We start from the raw sequence: 19,433 nt of genomic DNA, 5'->3' as shown, positions 1-19,433 counted from the left end.
GCAATCGAACTAGTTGGCTGTCATTAGTTGTAAACCACTAGGTTCTCATCCAGATTATAGTGGCATTAATAAGGATGAACTCGAGATGAGTGCACTAGAGCCGGTTTAACTTTCTCAACCTCGCCCCTCGAGAGGTGAGCTGTGGTGAGATTTTTGGTGTAACACCAGGATTAAGCTTGGTTTCACCTCCAGGATTCCCTTTTGTCATTATGACAGCAGTGGTTTGAGAGAAGCAGTGTCTGTAGTGTTTTAATTGCATTTTAAGGAACTCTGTCTGTAATCTATTGAGCCTAGTAGGCCACTTTATCAACTTGTACCTGTTCTACGTAATTACTGAACCAAGATTTGTACTCATTTGCATGCATGTTCCATTTGCTTTCAGTTTGCAACATCAGAGAATGATTTACAAAAGCAGCAAGTAAATCTAATTCCCCTCCATCGGCAGGTGAAAAGAACTCAAGAAGAATTAAAAGGAGCCTGTTTGCAAGTAGAAGAACAAAGAGGAATGGCTTTGATTTATAAACAGAAATATACTGCAACAATGGAAAAGCTCCACAGTGTGCAAGGACAGGTGAAACATTTATCTGAGGAGCTACGATATTCCCAGCAGCAGGTGGGATATGTTTGATTAGATTGTGATAGTATTATCATATTGTTGGTTTTCACATAACTCATTTCTAATGTGAAGCTAAGAGAGTCTCAACAAGCTACCCATTTAGTGAACGAAGAACTAACAGAGTTGAAGCGCCGTCACCACGACAAAGTGGGCCAATGGGAGAGCTCGCAGGAGGCCCTAGAGCAATTGATGGATGAGCTTCATGTCAGTCAAAATCTGCTGAAAGAGAGTCAGCAAAAGGTGGAAAACTTGGAAAGCCTTGTATGTGGTCTGCAAGCACAGGTGGACACTTTGAAGCAGCAGGTCAGGCTATACAACCATCATGTGTCTTCCTACAAACTTTATTGATATGACTCTCCATCCTCTTTCTCTAGCCCTTGTCCTTTATATATATATATATATATATATATATATATATATATATATATATATATATATATATATATATATATATATATATATATATATATATATATATAGTCATATTTGATTTGGAGCCTTTCCAACTATCTTTGGGTGAAGGGCACCTTGGACTATTTGGCAGGTTATTGCCGGGCACTAAGAGAGACCAACTACCCATACTCATTGTTCGCTATATACATCACAACCTTGCTACGGCACCCCTCTCTTACCCTTTACCCACTCAAGCACAGGAAGCCTAGCCACACTTCACACAGAAAATATGAGATTAATCCCTGGTTGAAGCAGACAGTACTCACCATGCTATCATTGACCATAGTGACTTATTTATTTGTTTACCGTATTTTCTGCACTATAACGTGCACCGAATTGTAAGGTGCACCTTCAATGACAGGCCTAGCTTAAAATTTGTTTCATATATAAGGCGCACCAAATTAGAAAATGCAGTAGTAGTAATAGTGATGATAGTGGTGGAAGTAGTAGTAATAGTAGTAGTAGGGGATTGTGTTGTACATCCACTAGATCAGGGGTGGCAAACAAGTTAGCCACAGAGAGCCAAAAATGTTAAACCGTGAGAGTCAAAGAGGGTTTACGTTAGACAGCATAAACAAATCCAATCCGCCATATTATTTTTGAAATATAATTTATTTGTTTTTAATGAGCTCTGATATGTTTTAATAGACAATAAGAATAAGAGAAACATTAAATGAGGCAAATAGCCATAGTATATAGAAAATATGAGGAGAAGCAAAGAGCATGAGGCTGCACTAGATGGACCTGTAGTAGTTGTAATAGTAGTAGTGGTTAGGAGTTGTGTTATGTACAAAGCAGATGTAGCTGTGCTAAAGTGAATTTCATACAATAATTAACCAATATTGATCCATATATAAAATGCATCGGATTATAAATATTTTGGTTATAGTGCGGAAAATACGCAAAAAAAGTCTCTTCCTGCTTAATCTATCTGTCAAATTTCCTCTCTAAATTGTACACATTATGGAAGCCCCTTTTCAGTTCATATTGCAAAGTCCATAAGGCATTGTTATGGATGGGTTTAGTGCAAACAAACTAATGTCTTGACCTCAACTACATAAAGATGTCCAATACTCTACAATGCTCCAGACTGTACGCATAACACATCACTGTACCCAAGTGCACGTCCATTTGTTCATGTGAACACTAGTACGTGCTACATGTTCTCCCTACTCTTTTTCTTATTTTCTTAATTTCTTGCTGTCGTGCTTTCTTTCTTACTATCTTGCTTGCTTTTTGGCTTTATGTTTTGCTTTCTTTTCTTTTTTTTAATATAACTACATCAAGCAATATATGAATCATCTTTATTATGGAGAAATTTAATTTGGATGAACTTAACTGCTGCTGCCAAGGTCAGACGGGAAGAATGTCATTTTAATCCAATCAACTTTAATCTGTTGGTTATAAAAGAGTTAGGTTGCTGAAGAATGGCTGTATCTCAGGCTCTTTATTATGCTGGCTAATGACTTTGATTGTGACGCGCCTATCAAGAGGTTGGGAGTTCTAATGGAGCTTTTGCTCATTGCTTATTCTCTTCACTGTGCTTGGCAGAGCCTGCCTTGTAATCAATGCTTAAATGTCAAAAATAACAATGAATGTGAAATAAAACATACATTTAAAAAGAAATTAGTAGGAGGGAAAAACACATCGTATAGAAAATGAATAGGTCAATTAAACATGAATAAGATGACAATCAAAAGTCAGCAATTAAAACACCTTTCAGTTGTTTTTTGATATTTTTATTGGTGATATTTCCTACATTCAAATCAACGAAGAAATCTTTTAACAGGGATTGTTTACTATTTAGCAAAAGTCACAACAGATGCAATTATTTTTTAAGATACTATGCTTTCTAATAATGCTCATGTATTTTAGAAGAGCTATCTCTCTAAGTGGTTAAATGGTTTGTTATAAATTGACTTGTTTCATTTGGATTTTTAATGTTATACTTGGTTGACTATACATAACAAATAAAAAAATCCATGGGTGTTTCAAATATACTTCAGATTCAGGATCAGATTCTCATCATTTTAAAATTACGAGAGCAGGTCATCCCTAAACTCTGCCATGGTCAAACACTACTATTCTGGATTAGGTGTACACCACCATATACATGTTTCTCCTTAATGGTGTACTTATTTTTTTATGTTAAAATATGTACCTTCATCTGGAAATATACAGATTGCATTTGTGGATTTGTGTTTTTTTCCATTCTTACATTACGACAATGACACCTATAGTGCCTGAACTTGTGGCTGATCCAACATAGCACACTTGCAAGGGCAACAAAACATTGCTTTTTAGTGTAGTGATAAGCAACTCTTTGACATCTACTTAGAACGACTTTTCCTCCCATCTTTATCTCTGTTCTCCTCTGCATGTAGAAAGTCTTGTTGGAGTGTGACCTGCGACTTTATCAGCAGAGTCACTCTCACACAAATGAAGACTACCTGAGGCTGCAAAATTACAAGCAGCAGCTGCAGAAGGTAAGACCGCAGATTCCCAACACACTATCATTTTATTAAAATAATACACGTTTCATGTTTTGAGTGATGCCAAAATGAACAAATGCAGACATCTCTGTAGGTTGCAGCTGATCCTGACAGTGACAAATATAGTCATGTACTTGTATTTGTGTATGTGTCTCTGTGTGCGCATGTGTGGGTTTTAGAGCTGCAGTGAGCAGGTGGGGCGCCTTGTGGAGTGTGAAAAGGTTATTCTGCAGATGAAATCAGAGCTGGAGAGACAGTAATAATGGCATCTATATGAAAACTCTTTGCCAATTCCACTCCTGTACTTGTCCCTCTTCTGATGCCCTTCCAATCTTCCTCTGCTGCTTCATCTCTGCTTCTGATTTTTTTCTATTCTAATTACGTGGCACATTATAGTTCATATAACTTGCAAAATTTGACATCATTTTATAGTGTGTTTGCACTGCTCCTCTCAGAAACCAAGAAAGGACCAATCTGAAGCAAAGTCTTGTCACTTCCTGCCATGCACACCTAAACCGACGTGGTCAACTGGAAAAGGAAGTGGCACATTTAAATAAGGAGGTTGCAAACCTACACCATGAGATTGAAAACAATCAAAAGGTATTTCTGCTGATGCACAGGGAATCATATGAATTAGATGTCTTTTTAAGGGCTGTGTCCACAGATCATTTATTTTCTCATCATTTTTTCTTGATTACCAGTAATACTGTGAGTTTGCAGGACAACACAGTTTGAATGATGTGACATGTAATCAGGAGCATTTGTTGGGAAAGAAGAGTTACGGCATTGTGGAAAAAGGGAGGATTAGTAATTCCTCATTATTAATACACTCCAAGATTAACAGTGGCCCGATTACAATAGGCCAGTCTGTCAATGGTCGGCCCACTACATAAGTTAGAGACACAAATGTCATTAATATTGACAATCTAATCAGTGAGGTCACAGGGCTATGAGGATGAACTTGGTTTAAGAAATACAGTAGGTATGGACTTAACCAAACAATAAAGATAACCTGTGGTTAATACTTTTATTGCATAGGCTTCAGTGTAAAACTGGCTTCTAGCACATCTGATACGCCTACACTGACTGTGCGCATACACACACTCAAATAACTCAGAAATCATGCGATTGCCGTACACTTGCCTGCCAGAAACAAATTGCCCTACCATTAATTAAAGCACCAAACAGAACCAGAGCTGATAAAATTGACTCCAAATATCTGCTCAATAGGACACTTAATATTTATGGCATATTGGTAAATACAGTTTTTGGTGCACCTCTGTCTCAGCAACAAGTTCAACAAATGTACATTCAAACACTCATATTCATCTTCACAATCATTCCACGTGAGTTCTCTCGTCACAAAAGCATTTGTTAGGCTGTGTAGTTCCCTATAATTATCTCATCTCATCTCATTTTCTTAACCGCTTTATCCTCATTAGGGTCGTGGGGGGTACTGGAGCCAATCCCAGCTGTCTCCAGGCCAGAGGTGGGGGACACCCTGAATCGGTGGACAGCCGATCGTAGGGCACAAGGAGACGGATAACCATGCAGACTCACACCCATACCTAGGGGCAATTTAGAGTGTCTAATCAGCCTACCATGCATATTTTTGGAATGTGGGAGGAAACCAGAGTACCTGGAGGAAACCCACGCAGGAGAACATGCAAACTCCACACAGGTGGATTGACCTGGACTTGATCCCAGGACCCCAGAGCTGTGAGGCCGACGCGCTAACCACTCGCTCCACCGGGCCACCTCCCTATAATTAGTTTCAGTCTTAAGGAGTACATATATGAGGGCCGAGATTTTTATATTGTATATAATTCAATAATTCTTTATCATAACTAACATATGTAATTACATTGGAGTGAAGTCCTTTGCATGAGTCCATCATGCATATTCACAAAAGTTATTATATATTTAACTAAAACGAAATGGGACATTTATTAAAAAGCCATTTGCATACGGTGGCTTATCACACGACTGACAGTAGGTCACTGTATAATTAACATACTTGATAACAAGATCTTTATCAGGAATGAGTAATATGAAGAGTTTCTGAAGTGGTCAGGAATGACTATGTAGGATATAATCCTCAACCTTTCAATAAAAATTCGCATATACATTCTTTACAATTTGAATACAATAATTTTGAATAGAAAGATAACAAATTCAGATTTCTATATAATCTGGAGCTCCTGGACAGCATCAAATTTATTTTTCCAGTAAAAACCTGGAGTTGGTTGGTAGAACGTATTCTCTTATTTTTCATTAAAAGAGTGGGTTTCACCGATCGTTGAGTAGTTGATAATCTAATTTTTAGTATCTTAAGCTTCAGTAAAAGTGTAATTGTCGGGATACTTAACAGATTTTGCATGTTTTTCATTATTACACTCTACACTGTTAATGTGAACACTTGTTATCTGAACACTATATTCTACTCCAGGGTTACGTGACTCTCCTCCAGCAGTCAGATGAGGCTCTCCAGGAAGCCAAGCAGGAGGCTGCGAGGACTAGTATCGAGGTGAACGCTCAGAGAGAGGAGATGCAAAGACTGGAGAATGTTATAGACAAAGAGGAAGAGAACCTGAAGAGGGTTCACAGAGAGAAACAGAGGTTGAGCACTCAAGTCACTCAGCTAACAACAAAGCTTGAGGAGCAGCATTGCAAACATCAGACAACAGGTAGCAATCTCACATTGCAACGGTATAGTGTATTCTACTACGCTCGAGTGTGTATACATGTTGCTCTTCAGTACCAGGGGTCACCAACTTCAGTCCTAGAGGGCACCTATCCAGTCTCTTTTCCAAGTTTCTCCCTTTAAAATTAACTGATTCAAATGATCAACTCGCCAACAATCTCTCCAGAAGCCTGATACTGATCCTGATTATTTGATTCAGGTGTGTTGTAGAAGGGAAATATTGAAAACAGACTGGTTAAGTGACCCCTAGGAATGAAGTTGGTGACGCCTGCTCTTAAGGGGGACCATTCAGTGCATTGACATATACGTACAATGGTTTTCAATGTGTGTTTGGTAATTTACTGCATCAATCCAATCCAACTGTACAGACGCTCCCCTACTTACGAAGATTCAACTTACGAACAACGGTACATACGAACATATCTGCAAATTGCGTTTAAGTCAAAAAATGTTCGTAAGTCCAATTTTGTATTTTTTTCCGAGTAGTGCTTCTTTCCGCCGCTAATACCGACGCCTGGCGCTGTGAGGGCTCAGCTCACCCAGCATCTACCTTCTTCGTTTCAATGCGGAAGTGCGTGAACGTATCTCCAGTGGGCAAAAAACCTTTTTCATTTGTATCATTAAATATCTCGTGCATCCATCATTGAATATGGTTGGTAAAAAGCGAAAGTCTTCTATTGAGGGAGTTGCAAGGAAGAGGCAAGCCATTTCATTTGAAACGAGTGGCAATAATAACGTAGCTTGATGCGCGTGAGAGTGGTGAGCGTTTCACGGGCATACAACTTACCATTTATAAACAGAAAGATCGAGCAGCAGGACCCAAATATTGAACGTTGCACAAAGTTTGCAAATCAATTGAATGATGCCATACAGTGCTACCGCATCATTTATGATGAAAAAAAGAAGAAAACTGTGCAATCGTCGTTAGATCGCTTCTTTCGGCCAGTTTCTAATACATAAATCTCTCTCTCTCTCTCTCTCTCTCTATACAGTACTGTACATATTCTCTCCATTTTATTAAATGTTTTTTTCAGTACAAACCAATGCGTGTTACTTATACAAGCCTTAAACATACAAATGCACTTATATAAACCTTCAATATACTTATATAGGCCTTAAACATAAATTATAATACAAAATATAGCACTGAATCAACTTACAAACAAATTCAACTTATGAACAATCGCTCGGAACCTAACTCGTTCGTAAGTAGGGGAGCGTCTGTATTCATACTTTCAAATTATGTCAAAATGCATTTGACATTAATGAGACTAAAAACATGCCAAATCAGTTAGGGTACTATAAAAATAAATAATAAATTTGACAATAACGCAATATGAAATAACAACATAATAATAAAAGCCTTAATTTCAGTTTTTTTCTTAAAAGTTAAAGACAAAAGTTTGTTTAAAGGTGCCCTGAAATTTGTTATTTTTTACTTCATGTTTGATAATATCTGATCCCATTTTACCAGATTACCAATTTTGCTTATTTTATGAAGAATTATAGGTACATCGTCCTTTTTTAACCCCTCTGCAAAATTCTCTTTCTCATACTCTGACTGGAGCTAACGTGTATACGTACTCTGTTTTGATTAGCCATCAGTGGAGTGTGTGTATTGGTGGGAAGTTCATGGGTATTAGTATTCGGTTTGATAACTGACACAACACAGAGATGCAGACGCCAGTCTTCTTCAAAATGACACCAACTTTCTGTATTTTCCAATGCAATTCAATTCACAAACAAAATATTTACAGTAATCCCTCAAATTCTGTGGATAATGTAGAACAGACATGTCACGATAATCAAAAAATGCGAAGTAGGATTATTCCTACCATAGTATATGTTTTCGCGCTTATACAAAATGTACACAAGTACAATTATTAAGAAGTGTATTTATTAAATATTACTGATATAAGCATATGAAAATACTGTAATGTATATATTAAAAAATTAAATATTTTACGTACTGTACTTACAGTGAAAATAGTTCCGTTCCGCTTAATTTAAATCTAAAAAAAGTATAAAAGAGGTTATTGGCAGCTTTAGCCCAAGTCTTTTATATCAGATTCGAGAGGCATCGATGGCATCTTCAGGGGCGCCATATGGGAGTTTCTCAGGAGGAGCCTATGCAAGAGTTTTTAGGCGCACAAGGAAGATGTTGATGGGGAGTTGTGACCGCTGTTTCTTTTTTGGTACAAATATGCTTTTTTACAAGGACATGGCACTGTCAAGCCGATTGCCATATTTGATGGCTATGACCCTGTTGTCATCAATCTCTGGGACACGTTGTTTCAAACTGTGAGCCATATTGAACATTCATTGCCGATTTCCCAAAGTACTAAGACCACATTCTTCATCTTTATTGACGTCATTGTTTTTGTTGTTAAATAATACAAACAAACTTAACAATGTAGTGAAATAGAATGCTTTTGAAGCCAAATCATTTAAAACGTATCTAAATAGGATTTCTTAGCCTTGGCGGTCTGCACATTATTTCATCGTAGTTCATTATTGAGGGTTATTTTTATTCCATTTCTTACATCCCTTAAATTTGTGACCTTGTCACTGATCAGAGTTCCACTGCTTGCAAAAGTAACCGAGCCGTTCTGCTGGAGAACATGACTCTTAGCTCAAATTAGCCAACAGTGCTACGGCCGTGCAATTTGGTTGCAAGCTGTCTGCACTTAAAGCCACACACACACATATGCACACAAACTCACTATGGCGAGAGGTTTTATTTAATGGTTTCTTTAGTGCATGGTAATGATGTGTGTGTGTGTTTGTGTGTGTGTGTGTGTGTGTTTGTGTGTGTGTGTGTGTGTGTGTGTGTGTGTGTGTGTGTGTGTGTGCGTGTGTGTGTGTACTTGCATCGCAGTGGCCTTTGTAGTAGAGTCATTGCAGGAATGGCGATGTCTGGGTTTTCTTCGGGCACAGAAACGTCTCATTAAGAATTAACGTACACATCTTCAGTCATACCAAGCAAACACCTCTCTCGTACATACGCACACATAAACGCACGTGCGTAGCAGCCCTTTTTCCCCGACTCCTGCTGCTTTAATTAGCACATGCACACTTGGTCTCGGAGGTACAAACACAGACATCCACACAATCACCTATTGTCCGCCGAGAGATGAATCTGAGGTCTCTGTCTGTGGCAGAGGCTTGCTCGCTGAACACTGCTCATTAACAAGATCGAGGCAGAAAGACAACGCAGTGTGGCTTGGCCTTTGTCTGTGATCAAAACGCACAGCCCGACTCTTCGATCAACACAAAACCGCATATTATTCCGCTTTTATCCTCCACAAACACAATCTAGCAATATAAGGCTCTTTTATAATGACTACAGAAGAATAAATGTATAGTATTCTAACAAAATATGAGGCATTGTTTAGCTGTATACGTAGCACTGGTCTGAAAAGACCGGGTTGAAGAGTCAGCAGGAGAAATTACTGTCATGAACAAAACATCTATTTATTAACATGAGGCCTTTACCAAACTAACTTAATTGGACTGTTATTAATGTCTTTTTTTCTTGATTAGACCAGTTTGGTCAGAACTTTGTGTGCAGGCCAAACCAACATAAATATACGTAAAATAACTTCCCTGTACGTTTGTCTATATTCTCCCACAACTGTCCTGTTTTCTGCCAGTAAATCAGTAACAAGAGCAAAGGTTTTGCTGGAATTTTATTGGATCTCATTTAAATATAACAAATTGTGCGTTGGTCCATTTGTGGCCTTGTACATTATGTTGCTTTTTAACGCCCATGAATAAACATTTATTTTAATATTGTCGTGTCCGGTGAAAGTTTACAGATATGAAAGCTGTGGAACATTTAAATGCATAAATTAGTAGGCTGATTGGATTGGATTGGATAACTTTATTCATCCCGTACTCGGGAAATTTCATTGTGACAGTAGCAAGAAGGGGGGAATGCAGATACAGGAAAAAAAACACACAGTTACAAGGTAGACAGTACAGTCGCAAAGGCCGCAGAACAACAAAGCAAAAGCACAAAACATGTATTATGAACTATACTGTCAGAAAAGGAAATCAAGGCCCCAAACCCGCATTTGTGTGAATTGCTTAATTACATAATTTATAAATCTCCAGTAGAGTTTTATACATATATTATATTTTTCCATTTATATATATATATATATATATATATATATAAATGGAAAAATATAATATATGTATAAAGGTTATTTTATATTAGACAGCTCAGAAAAGTACAGTACTATACTATTACTTATCATGAACCAGATAAAGCTTTTAATTACTAAAAGCAAAAGTATAAAACACAGTGAACTTGTATTGTGTGATGTTAGTAAAGAAAAATAATTGTGTGTATAATTATTTTACCAAAAATCTTCATGTAACATATTCAAATAAATAAATTACATTCAAATAGTCAAATAGTTAAGTAAATGTTGCTGCATGGTTGGCTGCTTTGTGAAATATATGTAACAAAAAACAATATATTTTAACACTTTTCACACAGAAATGTGATATCAGCTCCCCTCTGTGAGTATTACCAATTCATATCTGCCTATAGATAATGAAATCATTTTGGGGTGCATACAGTGAACATGTGTATGTGTATGTACTTCTTTCTGATCCCGGTCCCTGGGCGCACATGTGCACTTGCCTCTCTCCTTCAATTCACCTCTATTACTAGCTATAATCCCATTTCACACTCTATCGATCCCCAAAAATGTTGTTCACCGGAACCGGCAGCAAACACTGGAATTTCTCCCCATCATTTCACCACCATTGTTCTTTATTACACAAAGTGGACACCCATTTTGTGCACCAACCTTGCAGAAATATGAATTATAAATGTATAGCTAATAAAATTGAGGAAAAGGGGAGAGAGTCTGAGAGAGATGGGAAAAGAGCAAGATAGAGAGAAGTGGTTGGTAGAAACATCAGAGAAAATGACTCCTTTACAAGAGTCTATTGATCAGTTTCTATCAAAGGGGGATGTCAGACATGAGATTACCTGGCAGTTTGAGTATTAGGTGCCGTGTGTTATAGCCCCGGGCCCTTGTACCGCTGCCAGAGGATTGTAAATAAAACGGAGAGGAGAGAGCAAGAGGGGAATTTGTTGGGGCGGATGCTTGTGTGAGTTTTAGATTCTGTGTGTGTGTGTTGGTTGTCTTTGACGGTGTTGTGCGCTCTCCAACTTGAACTGTATTTGTGTGCATAACGGTGTGCGCACAGACACCTATTGGCTTATACCCAAAAGCGGTGTTGCAAGTCCATGAAACTTCTGAAACACAGCGAAAGAGTCTTGGGAGGCTTTGGGCTGTCTCACGGGAGCACCTTATCCCACTAAGAATCCCACAACAAAGCCAAAGGAAGCTCCTATGAAGCCTTTTGAATCTTTTATGAAGGCCCGGCCCTGCCCAACCACTGACTCTAGGTCAGCTGGGGTTTCATCTCTGTCATGTTTAGCTCATGGAGTTTGGATATTGGACCATGGATCTGTTATGCTGCATGATGGGCTTTGAAAATCAGACGGGAGTGATGCAGTACATGGTATCTTATGGTCTGATATCATACTTAAAGATGGGAACCCCGAATAAAAAGGTCAAGAAGTGATAGCCTAAAGAGGGCCAAGATAGAAGATTAGGGTTGTATTTCATAAATTATTCCCTGAAAACAGTTGATAAAAGATTGTAAATTGTAGAATGTGGACTTGGTTTCAGGCCACTTAGAAGTCTTAGTCCGCATTGTTCTGCACATTTTTCTTCCTCTCATCCCAGTTACTTCAGGTACATGCCAAGATCTGAATAAATTATAGTTTGTAATGTGTTCAGGTTTTTTTAATTTGTCTGTTTGTTTGTTTTTTTACATTGGTTTTGATAACACTCACTCCCCTGCCTTCCCATGCAATTCCCTTTACACTAAGTCACTGTTTGAAAGTGAGTGTAATAGGTTGTCTGTCTCCAACATCTACATGGGATTTTCTGGTAACCACTCTGTCGTGTTTTTTGACTTTTGACCCAATGTCTGCTGTGATAGCTTTCTGCACTTTCCTATAAAACATGCATGGATGGCATCACAAGAGTAGCACAGATTGACACATGGGGCAAATCTCCATCATCAATGGCCGCATATACATGACCGTAAAGACAATCCCTAAATTTTTGTTAGAGTGAAGTTTATTGTCTGCTGTGAGGACATTTATCCATTTCGTGAATTAATGTCTAAAATGCCTTTCCTTTATCTGCATTCTCACCCTCTTGCTACTGTGACAACAAAATTTCCCGAATACGGATGAATAAAGTTATCCAATCCAATCCAATGAAACAGTGACACACTGAAGTTGGGCAATATATCCCTCCCATATATTCCCAAACATGGCCGACCTTTTACAGACCCAAAGGCAGGCAAATGCAGATTTTAATGCAAAAAAACATGGCAAGTAGAATGAAAGCTTTACTAGTTTTGGGACAGAGTCCAATTTTATTTTACCTGAGATGAAGAATTTAAACGGCATTCACATAATGGATGCAGAAAAAGCAGGAATTCTGATTTACTAAGAAGTCCGTAGGTTGTTGGCAATTCCTCATGGTTGAATCCACAACTATTGCACTGACGGAGAATATCTACTTAGATTGACATTTTATCCAACTTAAATGCATGTAGTGTTGACCATTGATGTACGATAAACTGCTTGCTTCCAAGGGTTTTTGGCAATATACGACTCCTCCACCACCTTGCTACAATGAGTCTTATTACACAAACCCCAAATAATATGGAAGATGTTTATGGTAGTTTTTGGGTTTCAAAGCTCACTTATATAATCCTTTACTTCATCCCAAAAAATGGCAATATGACTTATATTCAAATTTTCCTTATGTATGAATTCTGCTTGTACTTGACTTTAAATCAATTTTGTTGGAGAATAACTGCATCATACTGCTCCAGTAAAGTGTTCAATGTGTGCGCCAAATAACCAACCATGGTGTTCAGTCCTTGCTGTATCAAGTGGGAAGTTTATACCTCTTATAGCTTATATCTGCTGATGTTGAAAGATCCCTCATTTAGGGCCAAAAAATAGTTAATCGCTATAACTCACAAATTAGCACAATTTCTTTTTTCAGCACATATTTTAAGCTGTTATATTCAAACTTAAGTAAGATACAAATTGTGAAAATTAGTTTACAGGACATTAAAGGAAAAAAATCCTCAGTACCATTTTCTTTAATGTGCGGGTGTAGTATATTCTAACATTGAAATCACCAACTACTGTATTTGACTGAAAGATTTCACCACATGTACTTTAGTGGTGGTATTTTGTTAAAAGCGGACCACAATTTTTATCATAGCTGCTCAGTTTGGTGTGGGTCAGTCACCAAAATGAACAATGTACCATTGAAAAGATCCTGTGTTATGTAAATGTGCATCAACTCACCTCCTCCTAAAGTACCTGTTGTATGGTTTTATGATCCTAATTGCTCTGTCCAAAGCCTAATAGTGAGTTTCAACAAGGAAGTCCAACCCCACCCCCCATACACACAAACATATACACACCGAACCACTTTATTGATTCTAAAGGCAAGCATTCACCTTGAGCTCAAATAATCAGTGAAACACGCATGCACTATTAAAAAACATATTTGTGAAGCATAACATTAAAGATTTATTAGCCATGCTTACATTTTACCAAGAATCCAATGTTGATGGTTTAAAACAGGGGTAGGGAACCTATGGCTCGGGAGCCATATGTGGCTCTTTTGATGGGTGCATATGGCTCTGAGCTAAAATATGGAAACCGGTGGTGAGAGAGCCGAGTCCCGATCGCACCAATATGAACGTCACGTCAGCAGTGCTATTGACTTGTTTTTTTTCATTAGAGTCTTCTGCATCTATTCTCTCATTGATACTCATTAATATTCATTGATTAGCAACAGCGTAACAATGTTGTCAAAAGAATTCAAAGACTTTTTGTACTTTAAAAGTGGTAAAATGACTAAAAAATTGGTACATTTTCATGTATTTTGACTTTTAAATTATGAGTATGGCTCTCAAGGAATAGCATTTGAAAATAGGAATTGTTTATGGCTCTCTCTTTCAAAAAGGTTCCCGACCCCTGGTTTAAAATCTTCAAAATTATAAATTAATCATTTATTGAAATTAAAGGTTATTGTCACTTTTCTTTATATGTTTTGAAATCTTAAATCAGTTCTGTTTGCCCATTGCAACATATCACCAAGCACCAAAAGCATCACAACAACGGCTCTCATCCTCGTACTCTAATACACATTCATTTTCACAAAGTCAAGGTCCGGCCTGTAAATATTCTTCGTGCAAACACACACACCTCTGCATATAAAGTGCTCATTCCTCCTCAATATTCACCAGCCTTGGCCGCTGATGGCTGACAGTTTATGTTCTGTTCAATGAATACTGAATTTAGTGAAAAGGTTTTAAAGTCCAATGAGGGAACATTGACTCACAAAACCGCATACACAACCGGCAAAGCGAAGGGTGTAAAAAAAGAAGTTCTAAAATTTCAGCTACAATTGAAAAAGGCCTTGCAAAGCACAGGCAAGCAAACCAAGGAAGCTGACCGGTGGCTTATTATGCAGCCACTCAGTGTGCTGCACCACTAAGTGTGGGACAACGTTTTTTTTTATTGCATGTAGACTTGAGGATGGAGCCCGAAAAGGAAAATGATTGAAGGGCTGCAGTAGGTGTGTGAGTACAAATAGTGTGCTTAGGGTAAAGATTGCCATCTATTGGCGAAGCAGGAAAACGCTTCTTTTGTGTAATTAAAGAAGGCATTTCCTTTTCGTTGTTTGTAATTATTTGTCCAATTTTTTAAACAAATATATATATATATATATATATATATATATGTGTGTATATATATGTATATATATATATGTGTGTGTATATATATGTATATATATATATATATATATATATATATATATATATATATATATATATATATACGTATACATATACACGTATATATATGTATGTATATATACATATATATATGTATATATACGTATATATACAAGTATAAATACATATATATATACACACACACACACACACACACATATATATATATATATATATATATATATATATATATATATATATATATATATATATATATATATATATATATATATATATATATTTGTTTAGATAGATAGATATCTGAAATTGTATGATATCACCGGGAGTACACTCATCTTGCCCTCTACCTATTTTAGTGGAAATGTTGGCAGTCCGTTCACATGAGGCTGAGCGAATGGTGGTGTGCCTAAATGAAGCAAGGCAAGCACAAGACAAAACAAGGTAGGAACCGAGAAGCTTCCTTTCCTCTCTTCACTTCCCCTGTGCATTCTCGGTAAACCAAAACATCAAGTTGGGTTATGTGCAGCGCACAGTAGGCAGTTAAAGTGAACATATGCTGAATAATCTTAACGAAACAAAATGGTTCAACATACACTGTCAAATATCAGAATAGCTCACCATTACGCCTTGAACTATCATCCATGGATTTGAATTTAACATGCATGATGGGATACATTGGCTTGGAAGACATGAGTGCATAGAGTTTGAAGTTCAGAGGTGAGACCTCTAGTTGACCCCTATGTCTTACCAAGAGCTGTGGTAGTGACATCAGCAAAATATGAATTGTGTGTGTGTGTAGACGTGTTATTGTGGTTGTGGCTTTGGCTTCGACATGACCTCTCTGCAACAAGAGTGCAAGAGGAGGTTGTGGAACTTCTTTATTTAAAGTCAACCAACAATTCCAACGTCACCATGGATCCTTCTAGGTTTTTGTGAATTATTACTCTTCCATAAGTTCCATAATTTTAGGTGCCATTCGGTGATATAATCGCTGTGTCTGCATAATACATTTAGAAAATAGTGCTGTTTACAGTTAACTTAGTATTATCTAATAACTGCAAAGACATTAAAGTAACCCCCCTTTTCAAGCAACAACATCATGTTAATGGCTTCCATCTGTGCAGTGGGAAATCCCCTTCTTTCTCCATGGGATGCCTCTGTCTCCTTTTCCTTCTCATTTTGACTCTTTTCTTCCTGTCATATGTTTTCTCCAAGGGCCAATCTATCAACCTTATGCTTTCCTTTTTTTTAGACTGCTCTGCTGTTGCTTTTACCACTGCATAATCCTAGTAGTAACCCAACAATCATTTGTTATGTTGAAATCTACATTGATTCATTTTTCATTTCTTTTTTGTGTGTGTTTGAGCGGTGAAACAGCTGAAACATAGTGCTCTCTCTTTTAACACACTCACATTCTGGATTATTTGGTTAATGTCTTTCCATGACAACAAAACATAAACCTATCAGTATAGTGAGTGCATCGCTGCTTTACATCCCCTGCAACGAAACACAGTTTTTATTCAGAATTATTACATTAATACTTGATAGTGTTGAACATTACTATCTTAATACTAAAAGAAGAATTGTATTTATTGGTTGGAGTTAAATTTGGCCAATCTTCTGGAAGTATTCAATGATTGTACATGTCATTTCCCTCAATTTACTACATTTTATAACTTCATGGTTTAAAAAAAAAAGAAAAGAAAAGAAAAAAACAATATAGAATGGTTTATGTACTAAAATTGTATCTGTCAGAAATACAAATAGAAACTAGCGGGCCGAGCCTACGTTTATGTTTTATTTTAACTGAAAAATCCATAACAAAATAACTTCAGATAGCTGTCCCAAATCTATTTAAACTTAGATACATATAATTCTTCACAATCTCGTTGTTTAAAAGTTGGATGAGGATTGCAGGAGGTTTGTTTTAGTGGATGTGCATTGGGTCTACATGTCGACGAGGGTGGGGGTTTGAGGCCCTCTGATCGGCTGGACCCAGGCTGCAGAGGGAGGCTAGTGGAAATGGTAATCATTTGTTGTATTGATCCCGCTTTAGCCGGAGCAGCCGACAAATACACACACAATCTCTAGCTGACTCACATACAGACAGTTGGCTCGTAGTAGTGTGGCAGAAATGGACCCCTTTGTATTGATCCCCTTCACATTCTCTTAGCGCGACTGCCACACACAAACACGCGCACAAACATTCACATGAACACCGACATTCACATGTTCCTGAGCAAGTGTTCACGCAAACTTGTGGTGTGATTATGTAGTCTGCATTCTTCCAGTCAATACAAATGGTTTTTTAGAAAAACAAATTCCAGAAGTAATTAACTATATTGTGCACAATCCACTGGCATATTTTAAAGTACACCAATTAGATGTGCACCAGATTTTATTGTGTTGTATGTTTGCGATTATTTTTTTTTACATTTTAGACTCACATAGTAGCTCGGATTTAAAAACATGTTAGAAACAACTCGCATTATGATGTAGTACAGCTATTGTGTACCTCTGCACAATACAAACACGATAATAAATGCATTAAATTTGTTCTACTCTGTGACAGTGTCAATTAAAGTTATCTAGTTGCCCACCATGTTTCCATACAGTTTTTATGATTTGTTTCATGGGAGGCTGAAGCCTAACTCGGGAAATAAACCCTGTACTGGTCACCACCAGTCAATTATAGAACACATAAAGAGAGAAACAAGCATTCTTTTTTAGATTCACAGTCACTTGCTAGGAACTCTCGGGTGGTGTACTACTACACCACCAGTGACATTTATGAAAACTAAGTATCTGATAAATGCCCCATTAGTGTAAATCTCCGGCAAAGACAATGAAAAAGTGCATTGTTTGGGCTCTTTGTAGTGTCATGGCTCGGAAACTGGAATCAGAGGTTGAAGAGATCAAGAGGAACTTTGAGCAGGCTGATACAGAGAAAAAAGATGCACAAGCCCTGGTAAGTTCCATTACCTTATTTACTCGCATATAAACCGCATTTGTCGGACAAAAATGATGAGTTAATCGAGGATACGGCTTATATGCGCATAAAAAGACTACATGCACGAAAACTGCAGGGTGACAAAGACGAAACGCCATAACACCATAACGCCATGACGCCATAACGCCAGACAATGCGGCCGATACGGTCATTTATTTCAAAATAGAGAAAAGATAAACAGATAAAACGCTGAACAACATTTATTTTGACGTCTATGTATGAAATTCAAGAAAAAAAACACAGCTTGTTCATGGCGTCGCCACCCCACTGCAGTTATAAACATGCTCTCGTTTACCATGTCAGCGCATAACAATATTGTTAAGGGTGATCGAAAGTCTTGCGGTCGATTGTTAAAATATCAGCCTTGATACCTGCCTAATGTGTATCCCATGCTATTATTGCACCCAGAGACTTGGTGAACACTTTACCGCTACGGACACACTTCCTAGTTGTGCTTACGTTACTTTATTTTCGAATTTGTCTACGTGCAGGCATGATTGTACATTTGTGATTATGAAATAAAACTAAATTCCGCTTTGATTTTTTAAATTTTTTATTTCTTGTTCAAAAGGTGACAACTATTACATTAATATGAACCATCGAAAAAATCGAGATATTTCGACATTAGAAGCAATTTGGACGCCACAACATCTTAAACTTCTGCAAAGAAAATTGTAATTTCTCTCATTAAAAACCATCAGGTTTTCATCAACATAGACTTATTTCTTTTTTCAAATGGAATAATTTGATATTTTGCATTTACAAAGACAGGCATATTGACTTCCTTATGATATTGACCCTAATAATGTCCTCTTGATTCATACAGTATCTCAGAAATACCACTTGTGATGATTTTTCTGAAGATTTTCCCTTCAAAGTAACACATGTGTACTCCCTATTAAAACCATGAATATGGAGGTGAAAATTGTGAATCAGGGTTCGGTTTATACTCGAGAAATTGTAAAATTCAACAATTTTAAGGCAATTTTAAGGGTGCAGCTTATACGCGGGGGTGCCTTATAGGCGAGTAAATATGGTAAATATGGTATTTGTAAAAAGGTTCCAAACCCATATATGATACATGTATTGTAAAAACTAAATCAAAATCTTTGCAATGAAGTCAATTTAACTTGGTAGTGTCTATTTTTGTACATTTGTATCCTTCCTCGCCTTTATCTCAAGGTCTCCCTCACCATACCTTTGCTCCTCCCTCTCTTTCTTTCTATCGTTTTGATGATTAGTGGCATATATCCAGTGCTAAAGCAG

The 19,433-nt window shown here is 37.3% G+C and overlaps 1 protein-coding gene across 1 annotated transcript in view; it reads left to right on the top strand.

Annotated features, from left to right (window-relative positions):
• LOC144092111 (uncharacterized) overlaps nt 1-19,433 on the top strand; it is a 96,744-nt gene that overhangs the window by 49,624 nt on the left and 27,687 nt on the right. The window contains exons 4-11 of the mRNA XM_077624895.1: nt 383-613; nt 689-919; nt 3,454-3,555; nt 3,741-3,817; nt 4,017-4,161; nt 6,011-6,248; nt 15,514-15,598; nt 18,035-18,125. Coding sequence (XP_077481021.1) covers nt 383-613; nt 689-919; nt 3,454-3,555; nt 3,741-3,817; nt 4,017-4,161; nt 6,011-6,248; nt 15,514-15,598; nt 18,035-18,125 — 1,200 coding nt within the window. The remainder of the gene's footprint in view (nt 1-382; nt 614-688; nt 920-3,453; nt 3,556-3,740; nt 3,818-4,016; nt 4,162-6,010; nt 6,249-15,513; nt 15,599-18,034; nt 18,126-19,433) is intronic.

Source organism: Stigmatopora argus, chromosome 17 (genome assembly GCF_051989625.1).
Source record: "Stigmatopora argus isolate UIUO_Sarg chromosome 17, RoL_Sarg_1.0, whole genome shotgun sequence".
NCBI classification, from domain to species: Eukaryota; Metazoa; Chordata; class Actinopteri; order Syngnathiformes; family Syngnathidae; genus Stigmatopora; species Stigmatopora argus.
This window is presented reverse-complemented; position numbering and strand designations above follow the sequence as displayed.